The 19,579-nt window shown below is 41.5% G+C and overlaps 1 protein-coding gene across 2 annotated transcripts; it reads left to right on the top strand.

The window, feature by feature from the left end:
* Window positions 1-9,920: 9,920 nt before the first annotated feature.
* Window positions 9,921-17,256, top strand: C3AR1 (complement C3a receptor 1). 2 transcript variants are annotated; one of them, XM_042948406.1, is made up of 2 exons: window positions 9,921-10,108; window positions 15,408-17,256. In XM_042948406.1, the coding sequence occupies exon 2, from the start codon at window positions 15,418-15,420 to the stop codon at window positions 16,843-16,845; it is 1,428 nt and encodes a 475-aa protein (XP_042804340.1). In that variant the 5' UTR covers window positions 9,921-10,108; window positions 15,408-15,417; the 3' UTR covers window positions 16,846-17,256. The 2 variants fall into 2 exon arrangements, with proteins under 2 accessions (XP_042804340.1, XP_042804342.1); XM_042948408.1 differs by having other exon boundaries at window positions 15,411-17,256.
* The last annotated feature ends 2,323 nt before the right edge of the window (window positions 17,257-19,579 follow it).

The following is a 19,579-nucleotide window of genomic DNA, read 5'->3' on the forward strand; positions in this document are numbered from 1 at the left end:
GGTTTGGATTCTGTCTCTCTCTCTTTCTCTCTCTCTCTGCCCCTCTCCTTCTCGCACTCTGTCTCTGTCTCTCTCAAAAATAAATAAGCATTTAAAAAATTGTTATTTTAAATATGCTGAGATACAGAAAGACCTATTGAGTTGCTCATTTAATAGTTAAGTGTCAGGAAAAGAAAACCTTAAATTTCTGATACCAACGCAACAGTTGCCTATAATTTATATGTTTACATGTATTATTAGTAATACTGTGTCTCTGGTTGAATTATAGTAATGAGTGACATTTATTGAGTACTGCGTGCTTATGTGCTTTCTATCATTATTCCTCGCAACAGACAGGTACTATGATTATCCTGCCTGTTTTATAGGCGAAGAAACTGGTACAATGTGATTAAGTAACTTGTCCACAGTCACAACTGGCAAACAGATCTAAATGTCTCCCAGCTCGGGTCCTTTTTTTTTTTTTTTTTAAAGGTTTAATTCTCCTTTTTTTTAATTAATTAATTTTTTAAAATTATTTCAGGGAGAGAGTGAGCAGGAGAGAAGGGCAGAGGGAGAAAGAGAGAGAGAGAGAGAGAGAGAGAGTCAGAGTCTTAAGCCGTCTCCACGCCTGACATGGGACTTGATCTCAAGACGTTGGGATCATGACCTGAGCCAAAATCAAGAGTTGGACACTCATCTGATTGAGTCACCCAGGTGCCCCCAAGTGCAGGTGCTTAACCAGCATGCAACTCTGCCTCCGTAATTTTTTCTTCTCCCTCCAACCTCCCCATTCAGTTGGTGGGCAGAATATGCAAGACTTTTAGCAGTTATGGTAGATCCTCATTATTCACGAATTCCATGTTTGTGAATTTGCCTATTTGCTTAAATTTATTTGTAACCCCAAGATTAATATTCACCAAACTTCCCACAGTCACTCTCAGACAGGCACAGAGTGGCAAAAGACTCACCAGAGGGGCGCCTGGGTGGCTTAGTCGGTTGGGCCTCCGACTTTGGCTCAAGTCATGGATCCAAGGTCCATGAGTTCGAGCCCTGTGTCAGGCTCTGTGCCGATGGCTCAGAACCTGGAGCCTGCTTAGGATTCTGTGTCTCCCTCTCTCTCTCTGCCCCTACCCCACTTGCACTCTGTCTCTCTCTCTCAAAAATAAATAAACACTAAAAAAAAAAAAAAAAAGAAAGAAAGACTCACCTGAAATGCACATATACAGCTGAGATTGAGATTGAACAAGATAGTGCCATGCCTTCCTGTTTCGCTTTTCATATTGCAGACAAATGCCCCTCTCAGTCTATGTAGTGCTAAGACTTTTGCATGTTTCATGCTTTTTCTTGGAAGTTTTCCTGTTTAAAATAGCCCCCCCAGGCATAGTGCAGAAGCTGTGCTATGTTTCTAAGTGCAAGAAGCCCGTGATGTGTCTTACAAAGAAAATACACGTGTTAGGTAAATTTCATTCAAGCATGAGTTATAATGCTACCGGTAGAGAAGTCAGTGTTAATAAACCAAGAACATACACTGAGGCTCATGGGTGGCTCAGTCAGTTAAGCATCGGACTCTTGATTTCAGCTTATGTCATGATTTTACGTGCATTGACAGCACAGAGCCTGCGTGGGATTTTTCTCTCTCCCTCTCTCTCTCTCGCTCTCTCTCTCTCTCTCTCTCTGCTCCTCGCCAGCTCTCTCTCTCTCTCTCAAAATAAATAAATACACATTTAAAAAAATTTTTTTGAAAACACGATGTACGCCGAATAAGATGTCTTTCAACAGAAACACATATAAAACAAGTTTATGCAGTTGGCCCTTGAACAACACGGGTTTGAACTGGGCAGTTCTACTTGTACATGGCTTTTTTTTAAAAAAATAAATAAATACAGGACAGTACTATAAATTTATTTTCTCTTTCGTATGATTATCTTTTTTTTTAATTTTTTTTTAACGTTTATTTATTTTTGAGACAGAGACAGAGCATGAATGGGGGAGGGGCAGAGAGAGAGGGAGACACAGAATCAGAAGCAGGCTCCAGGCTCTGAGCCATCAGCCCAGAGCCCGATGTGGGGCTCGAACTCACGGACCGCGAGATTGTGACCTGAGCTGAAGTCGGACACTTAACCGACTGAGCCACCCAGGCACCCCTCGTATGATTATCTTAATAATGTGTTATTTTCTCTTGCTTACTTCATTGTAAGAATACAGCATATAATACCTATACAAAATGTGTGTTAGTCTACTGCTAATTCGCAAGGCTTCTGGTCAATGGTAGACTATTAGTAGGTAAGTCTAGAGAGAGTCAAAAGTTATATATGGATTTTTGACTGTGTGAGGGGTCGGCACCCCTAACCTCCATGCTATTCAACTATCAACTGTATAGGGATCTGTTGACCAAAATACTGTGACCAGATGACGGAATGTAAATCTGCATTCATTTCCCCAAGCAGCAATCGTTCTGTATCTGCACAGCATAAATTACCACTAATACCAAAAGAATAGAGCATTCACGAGGGAACATGGTGGCCAAGAGGAGGGGGTCTGGAGGCCAGCTGTCTGGTTCTAGTTCTGCCATTTACACAGTAGTGTGAATGTGGGTAACTCCTCAGCCTCTTTGCAACTCAGTGTCCTTTTTGACAGTGAGATACTAGTATTAGGATCTTTCGCATCACTGGGGAGTGCTGGTGCTTAGCACAGTGTTGGTAGATGTGTTCTCAGTGTGTAAGGTCTTACTATTATCGATACCGATCTACGTTTGAGATAAGAATTCTCATGTTTGTTTAGGTAAAGATAAGCATTGACGCATTTATTTTCAGTAGATCAGTAGTTCTGCTGCTTCACAGCAGAGAACATAATAACTAAAGGGGAGTTACTATTCTGACATCATTTTTTCCTTAATGGCGGGCAAAAGTGGTGAGTACATAAGGAGCACTGTATCTGAAATGGCTATGTGTGATACTGTGATTTATAATAAGAAATATATATCCTGATCTCTGCCCCCAGTTCCTTACACAGAGCTGCTAAAACCCTTGTAAATTCCTAAGTGGGAAGAGCATTGGGAGCGTTTGTTCTAGGAGTGCTTGGGTGGCTCAGGCAGTTAAGCCTCCACTTCGGCTCAGGGCATGATTTCGGAGCTCGTGGGTTCGAGCCCTGCATCGGGCTCTGTGCTGACAGCACGGAGCCTGGAGCCTGCTTCGGATTCTGTGGCTCCCTCTCTCTCTCCGCCCCTCCCCTGCTCACACTCTGTCTCTAGATCTCAAAAATAAATAAACTATATTAAAAAAAAAAAAAAAAAAAAAAAGAGCATTTGTTCTGTATGTTTGGTCTTTGAACCTGATTCCTGACACAGGGGTCCTGAAATTCTTGTAATCTCTTGGGTGATAGAGGTGTCTTGGGTTCTTATGAGGCAGCTCTGGGTGGGCTCCCGGATAGCTCCTGGATGAGGGCTCCGGAAAGACGGAGCCATGGTTAGAAGCTTGAAATGTTCAGCCCCATTCCCCATTTTCTCGAGAAGGTAAAAGAGTGGGAGAAGGCATTAATAATTGATCTTGCCTAGGTGAGGAAGACTCCATAAAAATCCGCAAAGTATGAGGTTCAAAGAGTTACCAGGGTGGTGAACACATCCACACTGGGAGGGCTCTAGTAAGTAATGGAATCCAAGGGAGAGAAGGTCATGGGAACGTCCGACTCGTAGCCAAGAGGGACAGAAGTTGTGGGTAACCTGGGGACCTACTACTTGGGATTGGCACCCGAAGCGAAGCGCAGTCTTGCGGGACTCGGTCCTTGATCTGCGGGATGCGATACTATCCAGGTAGACAGCTGGAGTTAAACTGACACCGGCTGGCCTCACAGAATGGTTTGGTTGTGGGAAGAAAAATAAAACCCACAAGTGTGGTGGCCAGACGTGTCAGAAGTGAAATGTCGGCTGTATGAAAATAAAGGAGACACACAAAAGATGGAGAATTGGGTTTTTTCCCCTCTACGGAGGGGAACGCTGGGTGGTTTCCCAACTCAGTAGCGCCACCTTCTGTCCCCTGCATCCTAGTGAAAACGAAATGGGGAAGAAAAGAGAAAGAAGAAAGGAAATGGAGAAGACATTTTCTAAGTAATGCACAAATAGGATAACTAACCTACAAAATCCACCAAAATTTACTCACAAAATTGTGTAGAGACCTGTGTACCCCACAAGTGTCCTGAGTCCTGTCCCCACCAGAAAAAGTCCCTATGGTTTCTCATCAGATTAGATAAGCACAAACGGAAAGGCTTGCCCCCATGTCCACTTTCAGTTCATGGAATTAAAGTCACAGAGGGTGTTCTTGAAAAATGCAGCTGCACTCAGTTTACTTCCCTTTCAATCTCCCTTCCTTGGCTCTCCTCCGTACATACTATAATAGAAAATTAATAACCAATAGGGCTGCCTGGCTGGCTCAGTAAGAAAAACATGAGACTCTTGATCTTGGGGTGGTGAGTTTGAACCTCATGTTGGGTGTAGAGATTACTTAAGTAAATAAAACTTAAAAAAAAAGAAAATTAATAACCGGTAAATCAATAAAATATTTAATTTTCTTTAAGTCACTCAGATTTGAGTGACTTACCATGTCAAATCTGGCTGACTTCTTTCAAGATCCATGACTATGTGCATCAAATATTTGTTATATTGATGCGATAAACTGGTTTTTTGTTTTGTTTTGTTTACTTGTCAACTGAATTGTTTTCATTTCTGGGTGACTTTGTTCTTCAAATTGTATTCCTACTTGGTTTTATTATAACTATGTGCATAATTTGTCAGTTATACTAGAGGAAGAAGAGAGTACATCTAATCTACATCCTTAAGGGCCAAAGGTTAGGGTTTGATTTGGCAGAAAGGACATGACTTAACAATCAGAAAAGAACATTCTGTAAATTATTTGTTACACGTCCAAGATGGGAGAATGGCTGTGATATAATAGACGATTAGAAGCCATGTGATTTTTTTTGGCATAATAATCGCTAACATTTATTGAGAGCTTATGTGCGTGTATTAATTTATTCCTAACAATCCTACAGAGTACAAGGAATATTCCCCCAATGGGTCATTGCGCAGCCAGTAAAGTACAGACCATTGTAGGTACTTCAAACAGGGTATTTGATATAAGGACTTGGTTACAAAAGTGTCAGAAGGAGTAGAGGAATCAAAAGGGAGAAAATGATGTAACCGCAGGAGACGGAATTCCCTAGAATTGGAAGAGAAACACGGAGAAGGGTGTTACAAGAATGGGCAAGTGTGCACTTGTCTTTGAGGCTGAGGGCTCTTGGTGCTGCTTAGCAGGAATGTAGGAACTGACAGGCCTGAGACTGCTGCAAGAACCAATAATCCCGCTAGAGCCCACGGCTGCCAGCAGCTGCCACAGCCAGCCTCCCGCCTCTCATCTCCATTGCCGAAATCACCAGAGTTGTCTCCTGCTAGGGCGGCCACAATTTAAATGATTCCACTTTTAATCTCTTTCCGTGTGTGTATGTTATATATATATATATATAGTTTTAATATGTATTCTATTGTGCAATTTTTGTCCTTTTACCTTTAAAATAGGTTTGCAATATCGGGCACTTGGTTGCCTCAGCTCGTGGGGCACGCAGCTCTTGACCTCTGCGTCATGAGTTAGAGCCCCACATCGGGCTTAGAGATTACTTAATAAATAAATACGTAAATAAATAAATAATAAAATAGACTTGCAGTCGTTGCGAACAAACTAAGTTCCAGAATTAAATCTGATTCCCTTCACTTTTCACCGTCCATTAGCACACGAGCATGCCCCTCCGGCAGAGCCTATCCAGAACTCCACCCGAGAGAAGGTCTATATAATGTGGTTCCCAGGCTTCCAACAGAGAGATCATAAGGAAGGATGGGAATGGGCTTAAGTCTCGATAGATAAAACCTGACACAATCCCTGTTTTGCAGGTGAGGAAATGAAATCACAGAGTTTAAATCACTTCTGTACAGTCACATAATTTAGTGGCAGAGGTGGGATTCAAACTGTTTTCATCAAAGTCCTTAAGGACAGAAACTTTGTTGTATTTTGATTTTTAATTCTCTCAGACAAAACAGGCTAGAGATTCTATGACTCCAAAACGTTCAATTTGGCCAGGTGAGTAGAGGTTGCCATCACCGAAGACGTAGAATTATCAGCAGCTCATAGAAGGTTTTAATACGACTGACTTTGAAATATACATTCAAAACTTCATTCTTTCTAAAGAATGCATCTAATCTCTGCTTACATGTTTATAATCAGATATGTAAAAGAAACAAAACAGAAGATCACCGCATAAATCTCCCCAAATTTTCCACATTATACCACAAGAACCATGTGGTAAGGGACAGACATGTTATAAGAAGGGACAGACATCATCCAAAAACAGGAGTACTATTTACAAGATGTTTTCAGTAATTTTCTTCCCGATCTGAAAATCTAAGGAATACAACTGGAAGTTCTCTAATTGGTTTTAATTGCTTTATAATCTTTAGAAAGGCAGGAGTCGAGGGGCGCCTAGGTGGCTCAGTCGGTTGAGCATCCGACTCTTGATTTCTGCTCAGGTCGTGATCTCACAGTTCGCGGGTTTGAGCCCCACATCAGGTTCTGCACTGACAGTGTGGAGCCTGCTTGGGATTCTCTCTCTGCCCTTCCCCGGCTCGCGTGTGTATACGCAAACTCTCGCTCTCTTTCAAAGATAACAAATAAATATTTAAAAAATTAAAAGTCAACATCCTTTTCAACTATTCCTTCCTTCATTCGTTGGTGTCCCAAACATGTGTTATACCAAGCACGTAGCAGGTACTGGAGATAGAAACAAAGTCATGGTCTAGTAGGGAAGTAAGACAGACAAATTATTTTTTTCTACGCTACTGGCACCTATAACATTTCTACCCATCTTTAAAATTTTTTTTTTTTCAACGTTTTTTATTTATTTTTGGGACAGAGAGAGACAGAGCATGAACGGGGGAGGGGCAGAGAGAGAGGGAGACACAGAATCGGAAACAGGCTCCAAGCTCTGAGCCATCAGCCCAGAGCCTGACGCGGGGCTCGAACTCACGGACCGCGAGATCGTGACCTGGCTGAAGTCGGACGCTTAACCGACTGCGCCACCCAGGCGCCCCTCTACCCATCTTTAAAGTTCAGCTCAAGTGCTACCTTTTTCAGGGCATCATCTTTCTCTTTGCTTCAAGAAGAATTAGCCTTTCTCTCTTCCATGTTTACAGGGCAAATTGGGAATCTCCTAGCAGCCCTTAGTATGTAATAATTACGTAACTCTCTCATTGCTTCTGTTTCACCTAGTGCAAAAGCATAGTGTCTATAGTAGGAACAGGGTAGTGTTTGATACTGAACTTAATGATAAAGACCTCACCTTTTGCAAATGGAAAAAAAAAAACTCTCACCACTGTTGGTGGGAGTGTAAATTGATGGAATCTCTTTAATGGGAAATTATATATCTTTCAAAAATGTAAATGCACAAACTCAGCTTTAACAATTATAACTCTGGTAACCTATTCTACAGAAATATTCATAGATGTGTAAAATAAAAGAGTATTCGTTGGAGCATTGTTTATAACCGCTTTAAAATTTCATGGGGCGCCTGGGTGGCTCAGTCGGTTAAGCGTCCGACTTCGGCTCAGGTCATGATCTCACACTCTGTGAGTTCGAGCCCCGCATCGGGCTCTGTGCTAACAGCTCAGAGCCTGGAGCCTGTTTCGGATTCTGTGTCTCCCTCTCTCTGACCCTCCCCCATTCATGCTCTGTCTCTCTCTGTCTCAAAAATAAATAAACGTTAAAAAAAATTAAAATACTCCTTTAAAACAATAATAAAATAAAATTTCATAAAAACAGAATATCCATCAACAGAGGAATAATTGATTAACTGGGATAATATGGAGCAAATTAAAAAGCATGATGTGGATTACTATGTCCTGATACGAAAAGATAAATAGAAAAAGCAGAATAAGACACATGTGTAATGAAATTGCACTTATATAAATGAAAGAGATTACCACTAGGGAGTGAATATAGGATAACTGGATGTTCTGGAAATTTTGGTTTCCATTTTAATCCTTCTATATTTAGAGGGGTTTTTTTTGTTTTGTTTTTTGTTTTTTTGCCATGGGAATGAATTATCTTAAGTATATATGTGTGTGTGTATATACACATACACACATATATATGTATATATACATACATACACTTGTGATAATACTATCTGTTGTATGCTTAGTATTTGTGCTTTCTGAATACCTTCATTATTCAACGTTTCCAAATACTAGATCAAAAAACAGAATATAATTAATAGAATTACATGCACTAACATGGAAATATGTTCTGCTATATTGTTAAGCAAAAAAGCAGGTCATAAAATCACATGGAAATTATGATCCCATCTTTGTTTGAAACTACCTTTTTAGGGGCGCCTGCGTGGCTCAGTCGGTTGAGCGTCCGACTTCAGCTCAGGTCACAATCTCGCGGTCGGTGAGTTCGAGCCCCACGTCGGGCTCGGGGCTGATGGCTCAGAGCCTGGAGCCTGCTTCCGATTCTGTGTCTCCCTCTCTCTCTGCCCCTCCCCCGTTCATGCTCTGTCTCTCTCTGTCTCAAAAATAAAAAAAAATAATAATTAAAAAAAAATGAAACTACCTTTTTATTTTTATTTCTTAAAGATTTGATTTTTAAGTAATCTCTATACCCAACATGGGGCTTGAATTCACAACCCCAAGATCAAGAGTTGCATGCTCTATCCACTGAGCCAGCCAGGCATCCCTGAAACCACCATTTAAAAGATACGTGTTATGGGGCACCTAGGTGGCTCAGTCAGTTAAGCGTCTGACTCTTGACTTCGGTTTAGCTCACAATCCCAGGGTTGTGGGACCAAGCCAGAGTTGGGCTCCGTGCTGAGCGTGGAGCCTGCTTGAGGTTCTCTCTTTCCTTCTGCTTCCGCTCTTCTGCCCTGCTCGTGCGTGCTCTCTCTCAAATAGACATAAATACATTAATTACTTATTTAATTAATTAATTAATTAAATTCCATGGTGATTTCTCTGCAAACAGGAGGAGGAGCAGATACGGTTTGGACAATAAGTTGATTAATATGGACTGAAGCCTTTACCATAGGCAAGAGTGTTCAAATACATTTGACCCAAATGAACTTTATTTCACATGCATATGCGTAAAGGAATAACGTGAGCGAGAATTCTTTCCAGTGTATACTTCAAGCAGGAATCATTGCGCGAGGTCCCGCTTCAATCTTCTGCACTCCTTCCTGATGAAACGATCCAATTGACGGACTCTTCTGCCCATTCCCAATACCGGAAGCACTCTCCCACGCCCCCCTGCCTCTCTCCTTTTGCTCCATTTACACACTCTAAACAGCATGCCCGCTTCTGGTGTCTATAGAAGTCTTTAAGGACCTGCCCAGCTCTTACTTCTACCTTAAGACTTTCCAGGATTGCCCCAGACTAAATATACCCTTCCCTGTTATTTTCTACTATTCTACTTCTACTGGTATCTCTGCCGTTATAGTCTGGGTTGTATTACAGTTTTGTAGTGTATGGGTGCGTATTCCTACCAGATTGTGAATCTCTCAAGATTAGGGCATAGCTCAATCTGACTTCGGTATGGCTTGCTTCTTTCCACATGTTAAGCATTTAAGGGATGCTGTTTGAGAGCGTTAAGGGATGCCGTGCGGGGCGTTCGTCCCAACTACTCCTCACCTCCACCCTCACAGATGGCAGGGCCATTTTAGTGCGTTTTTAAAGCACAAGCCCAAACCTACAAAGCAAGAAGCTGATTACAGAAGTACTTCCCTCTTTAGCCGTATTCTGTCCCACAGAAATCATCTGAGAAGTATGCCCTCCCACTTCCGTTCTTTTACTCTCCTTATCTGAGACATTCATACATGACTCACTTTGAAACTCATCCTCCAAAGTCAAATAGGAGTCAAAAGTGAGGAATTCCGTCTATCGTCATCAAAAACGAAGAGAGAGGGGAAAGAGGAATGGTTCAGCAAGTTTCCTAAATATACTTCATAACTTGATTGTGGGTAAGAGTGAAGACCAGACTGGACGTGTGGGGACCTCCAGGCTGGTGCTGAAACCTTCAGCTACCATCTCAGGTTTTTGGTAAGAAAAGCTTACATCCACCTGGTCCCTGGTGCTTGTTTTCCTTGTTAGGGATAATGGTTTGAGGGTCGTTATCCTCTCCCTCCCCCCCCCCCCCCGCCCATTCCTTCCCCAGCTTGTATTGCTTTTGTTTTATCCCCACATCCACCTCTCTTTCTCTAAATATCCCACATTCTATTTATTTTTCTTCTTATAGTTTCATTCTAGAACTAATAGTGAATTTTCATACAATTTTTTCTCTCTTAAATTGGCTATCTTTCTCTTTTTGAACTATGATTCCAGCTTTCCAAATCAATGGTTTTGTTTGTCAAATCAGTGACCTATTTTTTCTTTATGTGTATATATATATATATTTTTTTTTTCATTCCACTTTCTCTTTTTTTTCTTTTATTCTTTGGCTTATTCCTTATTGTTACCGACTGTCATCCTATCACTAGTATTTGATTCTGGAATCTGCTTTCTCTCCCTATCATAATTGACTTTTAGCTTCAGGATTTCCTTTATCTTTTTAAATACTTTCAGCCAATTCAGTATTGAAAATTAAAAAGAAGAAAGGAAAGAAAGAAAGGAGCTCTACCAATCTTAAATGCAGAGGTATTTTTCAGTCAAAGCACTTGGAGAAATGTAAAAAGTTATCTTGTTCTGAAATACTTTTTTTTTTTTTTATGTTTATTCATTTCTGAGAGACAGAGAGAGAAAAAGAGCAGGGGAGGGGCAGAGAGAGAGGGAGTCACAGAATCCGAAGCAGGCTCCAGGCTCCAAGCTGTCAGCACAGAGCCCGATGCGGGACTGGAATCCACGAACCATGAGATCATGACCCGAGCCAAAGTCGGACATTTCACCGGCTGAGCCACCCAGCCGCCCCTCTTTTCAGTCTTTATTATTTCAGTTGGTGCAGTTCTCCATACCTTTCCCTTTATTAGCAATACCAAAGACTTTTTAGTTCTGTGATTTTCTCTAGTAAAAGGAGTATTGGTGTGAAAGGCATTGGTCCTAAAATCTCAGAACCCTCCTAGTTGTGAATGTGTGAAAGTCAGCTAATTTGCTGAGTGTCAGCGTCAAAAACTGCAAAATAAAACTAGAGACAAGGAAAGATGATTACTAAGTTTCCCTTGAGCCCTAGCTTTCTCTGATTCCACCCTTCTCTCAATATTTTATGGATCTCCGCATTAATATGTGTGTTGGAGTAGGACCCCGGACCAGGGTACCTGCCGTGCACAGCAGGGAAGGAAGGGCTCCTGATGGGACTTGAATATTGTGTGGGTAAGGCTACAGAGAGGGGAATGAGAATCACTTCTTCTTTTTTATTATTTTGTTGACTCGGTTATTTTAACTTCTGCTAATCATGGAAGGCCCTATGAAAACATCTGGTTAAGTCAGCAGAATGACTCCGAAGCCACAAAATTATTTTGGGACTCTATGAAAGGAAACATAAAATGCTATTGCAGCCAGTAAGAACCGGGAACTGGAAAACCAAAGGGAAGTTAGAAGAGACAGCGTCTTTAATGGGTTAATGGATAGGAATAAGAATTTTAAATTTAGTTGGAAAAAAAAAAAAGTAAACCCCCAAATGAACATCCATCCACTGAAGTAATTTTTGACCTTTAGGTCATCATATAAGGCATTGTGCTAAATTCTGTAGAACGAGTACTTAGGAAGAGGGTTCATCTTTACCATCATGAGATTTAAGGCCAGCATAATAGATAAGACAGCCACGATAATAATTATAATACAAGACAAAATATATCATTGCACAGATAATATGAAAGGAGATTCAACATACACGCATACACGCACAAATTTAAGAGGCTGAAGAATTAATTTCTGTTTGAGACTGTAAGAGAAGGTTTCAAGGAAGAATAATATTTGAGCTTGTTTTTGAAGAATGCCTAGGATTTCAACAGATAGAGATTAAGGATGCAAGACGGAGGAGGTTAAGGTTAAGGGTATAATTCCAGACAGAAGTAAACAACATGAGCCAGCATAGTGAGTTGTTCAGGAAAGCCGTAAGATAGGGTACATTTATGAGTCTTCAGAATTAAGGGAGAGTAATGTCACAGAGGTCAAGAGAATGGACTGGTGGATGAAAACAGAATAAGATGTTGCGATTTGTTCTTTCTTTCTTTCTTTCTTTCATTCTTTATGTGGAGGGAGGGGCAGAGTGAGAGAGAAAGAGGGAACTTTAAGCAGGTTCCACACTCAGCTCGGAGCCCGACGCAGAGCTCAATCCCACAACCCTGGGATCATGATCTGAGTCGAAATCAAGAATTGGATGCTCAACCGACTGAGCCACCCAGGCCCCCCTGGATTTGTTATTTATATGTAATTTTAGCATAGCGATGGGGCAGAAGACAAATTAGAAAAGGTAAAAAATGAATGGTGGGAACAACAGACCCTGAAACAAGCTAGTCTCCTTGAAAAAGAGAAACTGCTAAAAAAAAGAGACTTGTGAAACATAACATCCTGGGACACCGGGGTGGCTCAGTCAGTTAACCAGCTCTTGTTTTTGGCTCAGGTTATGATCTCACGGTTCGTGAGTTCGAGCCCCACATCGAGTTCTGTGCTGACAGTTCTCTCTCACCTTCTCCCACTCTCCCTGCCCCTCCCCCGCTCGCGTGCACACGCATGTACTCTCTCTCTCTCAATTCAAACCTCTCGTCCTAATGCAAAGTGTGATCCTAGATTGGCCATAACTGTGGACAAATCAGCTATCGAAGATATTTTGGGAATGATTGGAAAAACACTGGCTAAAGACTGAACATTCCTTAAGGTACAGTCTTACTGTATGATATGGAGACTAGCTGAAAAAAAAAGAAAGCAGTTTATAAAACAATATGCATGCCAGTTGATAGCAACATTATTCACAACAGCGAAAAGGTGAGAGCACTTCACATCAAGAGATGAATGGATAAATAAAATGTGGTGTTTACATAAAATGGAATATTATTTAGCCTTGAAAAGGAAAGAAATTCTGACACATGCTACAACATGGATCAGCCTTGAGAACATCATGCTGAGTGAAATAAACCAGACACCAAAAGACAAATGCCCAGTAGTCAAATACATAGTAACAGAAAGTAGAATGGTGTTTTGCCAGGGGCTGGGGGAAGAGGGAAGTGGGGAATTGTTGTCTAATGGGTGTAGAGTTTCAGTTTTACTAGATGAAAAAGTTCTAGAGAGTGATTGCACAATAATGTGAATATACTCCACGCTGCTGAACTTTATACTTAAAAATGGTTGGGGCGCCTGGGTGGCTCAGTCGGTTAAGCATCCGACCAGCTCAGGTCACGATCTCGTGGTCCGTGAGTTCGAGCCCCGCGTCGGGCTCTGGGCTGATGGCTCAGAGCCTGGAGCCTGCTTCCGATTCTGTGCCTCCCTCTCTCTCTGCCCCTCCCCCATTCATGCTCTGTCTCTCTCTGTCTCAAAAATAAATAAACGTTAAAAAAAAAAAATTTAAAAAAAAATGGTTAAACAGGGGCACCTAGATGGCTCAGTTGATTGCGTGTCTAACTCTTGATTTCAGCTTGGGCCATGATCTCACGTTCATAGGGATGAGCCTAAGTCGGGCTCGGCACTCACAGCATGGAGCCTGCTTCGGATTTTCTCTCTTCCTCTCTCTCTACCCCTCCCCCACTCACTCTCTCTCTCTCTCTCTCTCTCTCTCTCTCTGCAAATAAATAAACTTAAAAAAATGTTAATCTTTAAAAAAGTGGTTACAATGGTAGATTTTGCATTATGAGTATTTTAACACAATTTTAAAAACTGGGGGGGGGGGGGGGCGCCTTGGGTGGCTCAGTCAGTCAAGCTTCCGACTTCAGCTCAGGTCACGATTTCACAGTTCTTGGGTTTGAGACCCACGTCCGGCTCTGTGCTGACAGCTTAGAGCCTGGAGCCTGCTTCTGATTCTGTGTCTCCCTCTCTCTCCGCTCCCTGCCCCCCCACTCACACTCTGCCTCTCTCTCTCTCTCTCTCAAAAATAAACATTAAAAAAATTTTTTGAGAAAAAAATGCCTACATATATACACATATACATATACATATGTGTATATATGTGTGCATATTTTTTGTTAATCAAAATTTGACAAAATTAGATCATTCTGTGCATATTAAAAATTTTTTTCTCAAAAATACATATGTGTATATATGTATGCATATTTATGATTATACATTAAAAAAACTAACAAACAAGACAGAAATGATGGGTGAGGAGGAAATCAATGCAGAGAGGGTAAACAACTCTTGAGAAATTTGAAAGCAAAAAGGGAAAGATGAGGTATCTAAAGACATAACTGAATCCACTGCACCTTTTTTGTGGCGGTGAGTCCTTCAAAGGTCTGGTAGAGGGAATGGATGAACTTCAACCCTCAAAGAAATGAGAATATACTAAGTTAAAATCTTAACCTGGTGATGGAGCTTCACAAAGCCCTTTCATGGATATAAAGCTGGGAACCTCTGGTCTAGAAGTTATTGTTTGTTGGGGCGCCTGGTGGCTCAGTCAGTAGAGCGTCTGACTTCGGCTCAGGTCACAATCTCATGGTTTGTAGGTTCAAGTTCTGCGTCGAGCTCTGTGCTGACAGCTTGGAGCCTGTTTCGGATTCTGTGTCTCCCTCTCTCTGACCCTCCCCCGTTCATGCTCTGTCTCTCTCTGTCTCAAAAATAAATAAACGTTAAAAAAAAAAATTAAATTGATACAGTAGATTCTAATTGTCACAGATGTTTTTGTGTGGTCCAGTGTGAAGTCAAGGAATACAAACTAGGGGGGTCTGGGTGGCTCGGTAGGCTGAGCATCCAATTCTTGATTTCGGCTCAGGTCATGATCCCAGGGTCATGGGATCAAGCCCCATGTTGGGCTCCACTCAGAGCATGAAGCCCACTTAAGATTCTCTCGCTCTCCCCTGCCCCCCTGACCCTCGTATGCATGCTCTCTCTCTCTCTCTCAAAAAAAAAAAAAAAAAATTAAGAAAGAACACAAACTAAAACAGTGTGAGGACTTTTGTAGTTCATAATGGGGGAATGTTATAATCCCAAGCATATGCTTTTTTAACATTTTATTTATTTTTTAGACAGGGAGAGACAGAGCATGAACGGGGGAGGATCAGAAAGAGAGGGAGACACAGACTGAAACAGGTTCCAGGCTCTGAGCTGTCAGCACAGAGCCCGACTCGGGGCTCGAACTCACAGACCGTGAGATCATGACCTGAGCCGAAGCCGGACGCTTAACCGACTGAGCCACCCAGGCGCCCCAAGCATATGCTTTTTTAAAACAGTAGTTTTAATATTTTTGTTTATATTTTTCTAGAAGTTCAGCAATGGAGTCTTTCTCTGCTGAGACCAATTCAACTGACCTACCCTCACAGCCCTGGTATGAACCCCAAATAATTCTCTCCATGGTCATTCTCAGCCTCACCTTCTTACTGGGATTGCCAGGCAACGGGCTGGTGCTGTGGGTGGCTGGCCTAAAGATGCAGCGGACAGTGAACACAGTTTGGTTTCTCCATCTCACGCTGGCGGACTTCCTCTGTTGCCTCTCCTTGCCCTTCTCCCTGGCTCACTTGGCTCTCCAAGGACACTGGCCCTATGGCTGGCTCCTCTGTAAGCTCATCCCCTCCATCATTGTCCTCAACATGTTTGCCAGTGTCTTCCTGCTGACTGTCATTAGCCTGGATCGTTGCCTTTTGGTACTCAAGCCAATCTGGTGCCAGAATCACCGCAATGTGGGGACAGCCTTCACTATCTGTGGATGTATATGGGTGATGGCTTTTGTAATGTGCATACCTGTGTTCATGTACCGGGAAACATTCACCGTAGGCAACCATGATATGTGTGGCTATGATCTTGGCTTCTACGGCTCATTAGATTATTCAGACTTCACCATTGATCTACTGGAAAATGGATCTCTTGACAACTCCATTGTTCAGCTGCCTGGAGAAATGGATGCAAGGCTGCAGTCTTTCTCTGAACGAACCAATGATCTGCCTTGGACAGCCACCACTATCTTCCATTCTCAAACATTTCAAAGACCTTCTCGACAGTCACTCCCTATAGATCCAGCTAATTTATCTAGTCAACGTCCATATGATAACTTATTTAAGCCTGCGAATGAAGTCTCACCTATAGTCCCCAGTGGGTTTCCCATTGAAGATCACAGAGCTAACCCACTCGATTTAGAGCTTTACTCTGACTCTTCCAGCAATTCCTCAGACTTGTATGAGCTATTCCAAGATTTCCAGGGTGATTATTTAGGCCAGTTTTCATATAACAATCAAGTACTAACCCCCCGGGGGGCAGTAACCATCACCAGACTAGTGGTAGGTTTCCTTCTGCCCTCTTTTGTCATGGTGGCCTGTTACAGCCTCATTATCTTCCGCATGCGACGGGGCCGCTTCACCAAGACTCGGATCAAAACCTTGAAAGTGGCCATGGCTGTGGTGATTGTCTTCTGCATCTGCTGGGCTCCATACCACATTGTTGGGGTCCTATCATTGTTTTTTGACCCAGAAACTCCCCTTGGAGAAGCTCTGCTGTCTTGGGACCACGTGTGCATCGCTCTCGCGTCGGCCAATAGTTGCTTTAATCCCTTCCTCTATGCCCTCCTAGGAAAAGATTTTAGGAAGAAAGCAAGGCAGTCGATGAAGGGCATTCTGGAGGCAGCTTTCAGTGAAGACCTCACACACTCTACCAGCTGTCCCCAAAGCAAAGTTTTTACGGAAAGAAATAGTATCAGTACATCTGTGTGAAAATATGGAGCGGTTGACCCCAGCAGAGGTTCTTAGGTATTCACCCAGTGTGCCATTTTCTAAAACAATAAGGGATATTGTGAGTAGGGGATTTCAGAAACCATCAAAGAATCAATCCAGAGGTTCTCAAAGTATGAGCCCAGGCTAGGGGCATCCTCATCACCTGGAAACTTGCTAGAATCTCCAAGAAACTTGCTGAACCAGAATGTCTGAGGGTGGGGCTCCAGAAAGTGTTTTAACAAGCTCTCTTGTTTCTAATGAATGCTAAATTTGAGAATTGTAAAAATTAGTCTATTTCTATCCCAACCGAAGCTAAATGAAACCAACGAGAAACTAGTCTGTTTCAAAATAATTTTTCCATCATGAAATTTTTTTTTATCGTTATTTATTTTTGAGAGAGAGGGAGAGAGAGAGAGCATGAGCAGGGGAGAAGCAGAGAGAGAGGGAAACACAGTATCTGAAGCAGGCTCCAGGCTCTGAGCTGTCAGCACAGAGCCTGATGTGGGGCTCGAACTCATGAACCGTGAGATCATGACCTGAGCCGAAGTTGGATACTCAATTGACTGAGCCACCCAGGCGCCCCAAATTTTTTTTAGTATTGTCTGAATCCCTCCCCACCAGATTCAATTTAAAACCATTCCATCTAGTCTTACCTGAGTGAAAGATGATCATTTATTTATGGCTCTGTTGTGGTGGTGGTGATATTTTTAAATGAAAAGAAGGTACAAAAAGAAAGAAAAAGTCTATGAAAACAAGCAGTTATGAGACTGAGTCTGGAAGCAGAGTACAATGTCAGATGCTTGCTATGTGCAATACTTCTGGATATAGGACATGGGAATTCCAATGGAAATTCCAAATTTCCATTATTCCAATTAAATAGGCATCTACTGTGTAAGGACAGGCTGCTAAGGCATCTGAAAACTTCCTCACGAAATGGCACGTGAGCTGTGGTTTGTGGAGTTTTCTATTTGTTTACTCAGTCTGCCTACTGAGAGAACCATCTCTCTTCCATTAGAGTTTTCTTAAACTCTATTCCCTTAATCCCACCCTACCCTGGCCTCTAAATCGTCTTCCATATTAGACTTTGTGCATCTAGTAACCTCTAATTTCATAAGAGTCAAACTTGAAACTTGCTTGAAACTAATGCTTGAAACTAATACCCTCAACACCCACCCCCCGCCCCCCCAAAGTCGTTTCAAGTGAAAAGGGAAAGAGGGTAGAGGACAGAGCAGCAATCCTTGAATTCATTGCCTGATGACTGAGTACCCCCCCGGGAAGACCATCACACTTTGGAAAGCATGGCTACAGGTGTAGATCATTCACCGGATGTGTATCTTGGGGCTTTTTAAAATTATTCTTTATCTTTTCCAAAGTAATACATGCACATAGTTTAAACAGCATTCCCAGCTTATACTGAAATGTAAGAAGTTTCCTGCCCCACTCCGCGGAACCAATCCCTCCTCCTACACCCATCTCCCAGAAATAACACTTGTAGCAATTTTAGATGTTTCTTCTGATGTTTACCATGTTAAGTCATGTGCTTATGCAGCTAGTTTTTTATACATGATAAAGTGACTTCTCGTTTTGGAAGATGAAGAATTTTAACCACATTCCTCATTTTTGTGTATCCATCATCCTAACATTCATTAACCATCATACGTTAATTTGCTCATGACCACACATTTTCTTCTCCTCTGTGGATCCATTCCAACCATATATATGGCTTTCCTTCCATCCTTGTTTCATTGTTAGAAAAAAAAAAAAAATTATTTAACTCTATCACCTTCTCATTTTTCTGGGTATATAAACTTGTATGTGTTCAAACTCTAAAATTCCAGGTTTCTTTGTACTACAACATAGCCTCATCTAAGTGGAATATAATTATTTAATCTAAAAAAAAGAGAAAATGAGATGTTTTAGACTTGCAAGATACTGTTATTTGTTCAATGGTTGAGGTAAGGATCGAGACTACAAATAGGTTATAAAATACTATGCAGAAAAATTGCAAATCACTGGGAATTCTTCCAATTGTGAGGTAACAATGTCTAACATGATGTAAGATTTGCAATGGCACCTTCCAATGTAATCTGTTTACCTAATTGACATGAATAAATGCTTTCTTTCTTGTGGTTCCTTGCAAGGCTGTGATTTGTGGATCCTCTTAATTGTCTGACACTCAGAATATATCATAATCTCAAGGCACCTGGGTGGCTCAGTCAGTTAAGGGTCTGACTTCGGCTTCGGTCATGATCTCACCGTTTTGTGAGTTCAAATCCCGTGTCGGGCTCGGTGTTGACAGCTCAGAGCCTGGAGCCTGCTTCGGATTCTGTGTCTCGCTGTCTTTCTCTGCCCCTCGCCTGCTTGCAATGTGTCTCTCCCTCTCTTTCAAAAATAGACATAAAAAAAAGTAAAAAGAAAAAAAAGATTCTCTCTCTCTCCCTCTGCCCCTCCCCTCCTGTGCACACATGCATGCTCTCTAAAATATATATAAATGTATTAATATATATTTAAATATATATTTATAAATTTAAAAAATATATATTAAATAAATATATTTGATAAAATAATTATAAATATATTAAAATTTAAATATATATTTTTATATTTTATATATGATATATACATATATATATCATAATCTCTAAATAAACAACAAATAAATCTCAGTGGGTTGCTATAGGCTTGCTCTAACAGCAATTAGCTAGGCTTCAGGAAGTCCCAACATATTTCACGA

This window comes from Panthera leo, chromosome B4 (assembly GCF_018350215.1).
Source record: "Panthera leo isolate Ple1 chromosome B4, P.leo_Ple1_pat1.1, whole genome shotgun sequence".
In the NCBI taxonomy this organism is placed as follows: Eukaryota; Metazoa; Chordata; class Mammalia; order Carnivora; family Felidae; genus Panthera; species Panthera leo.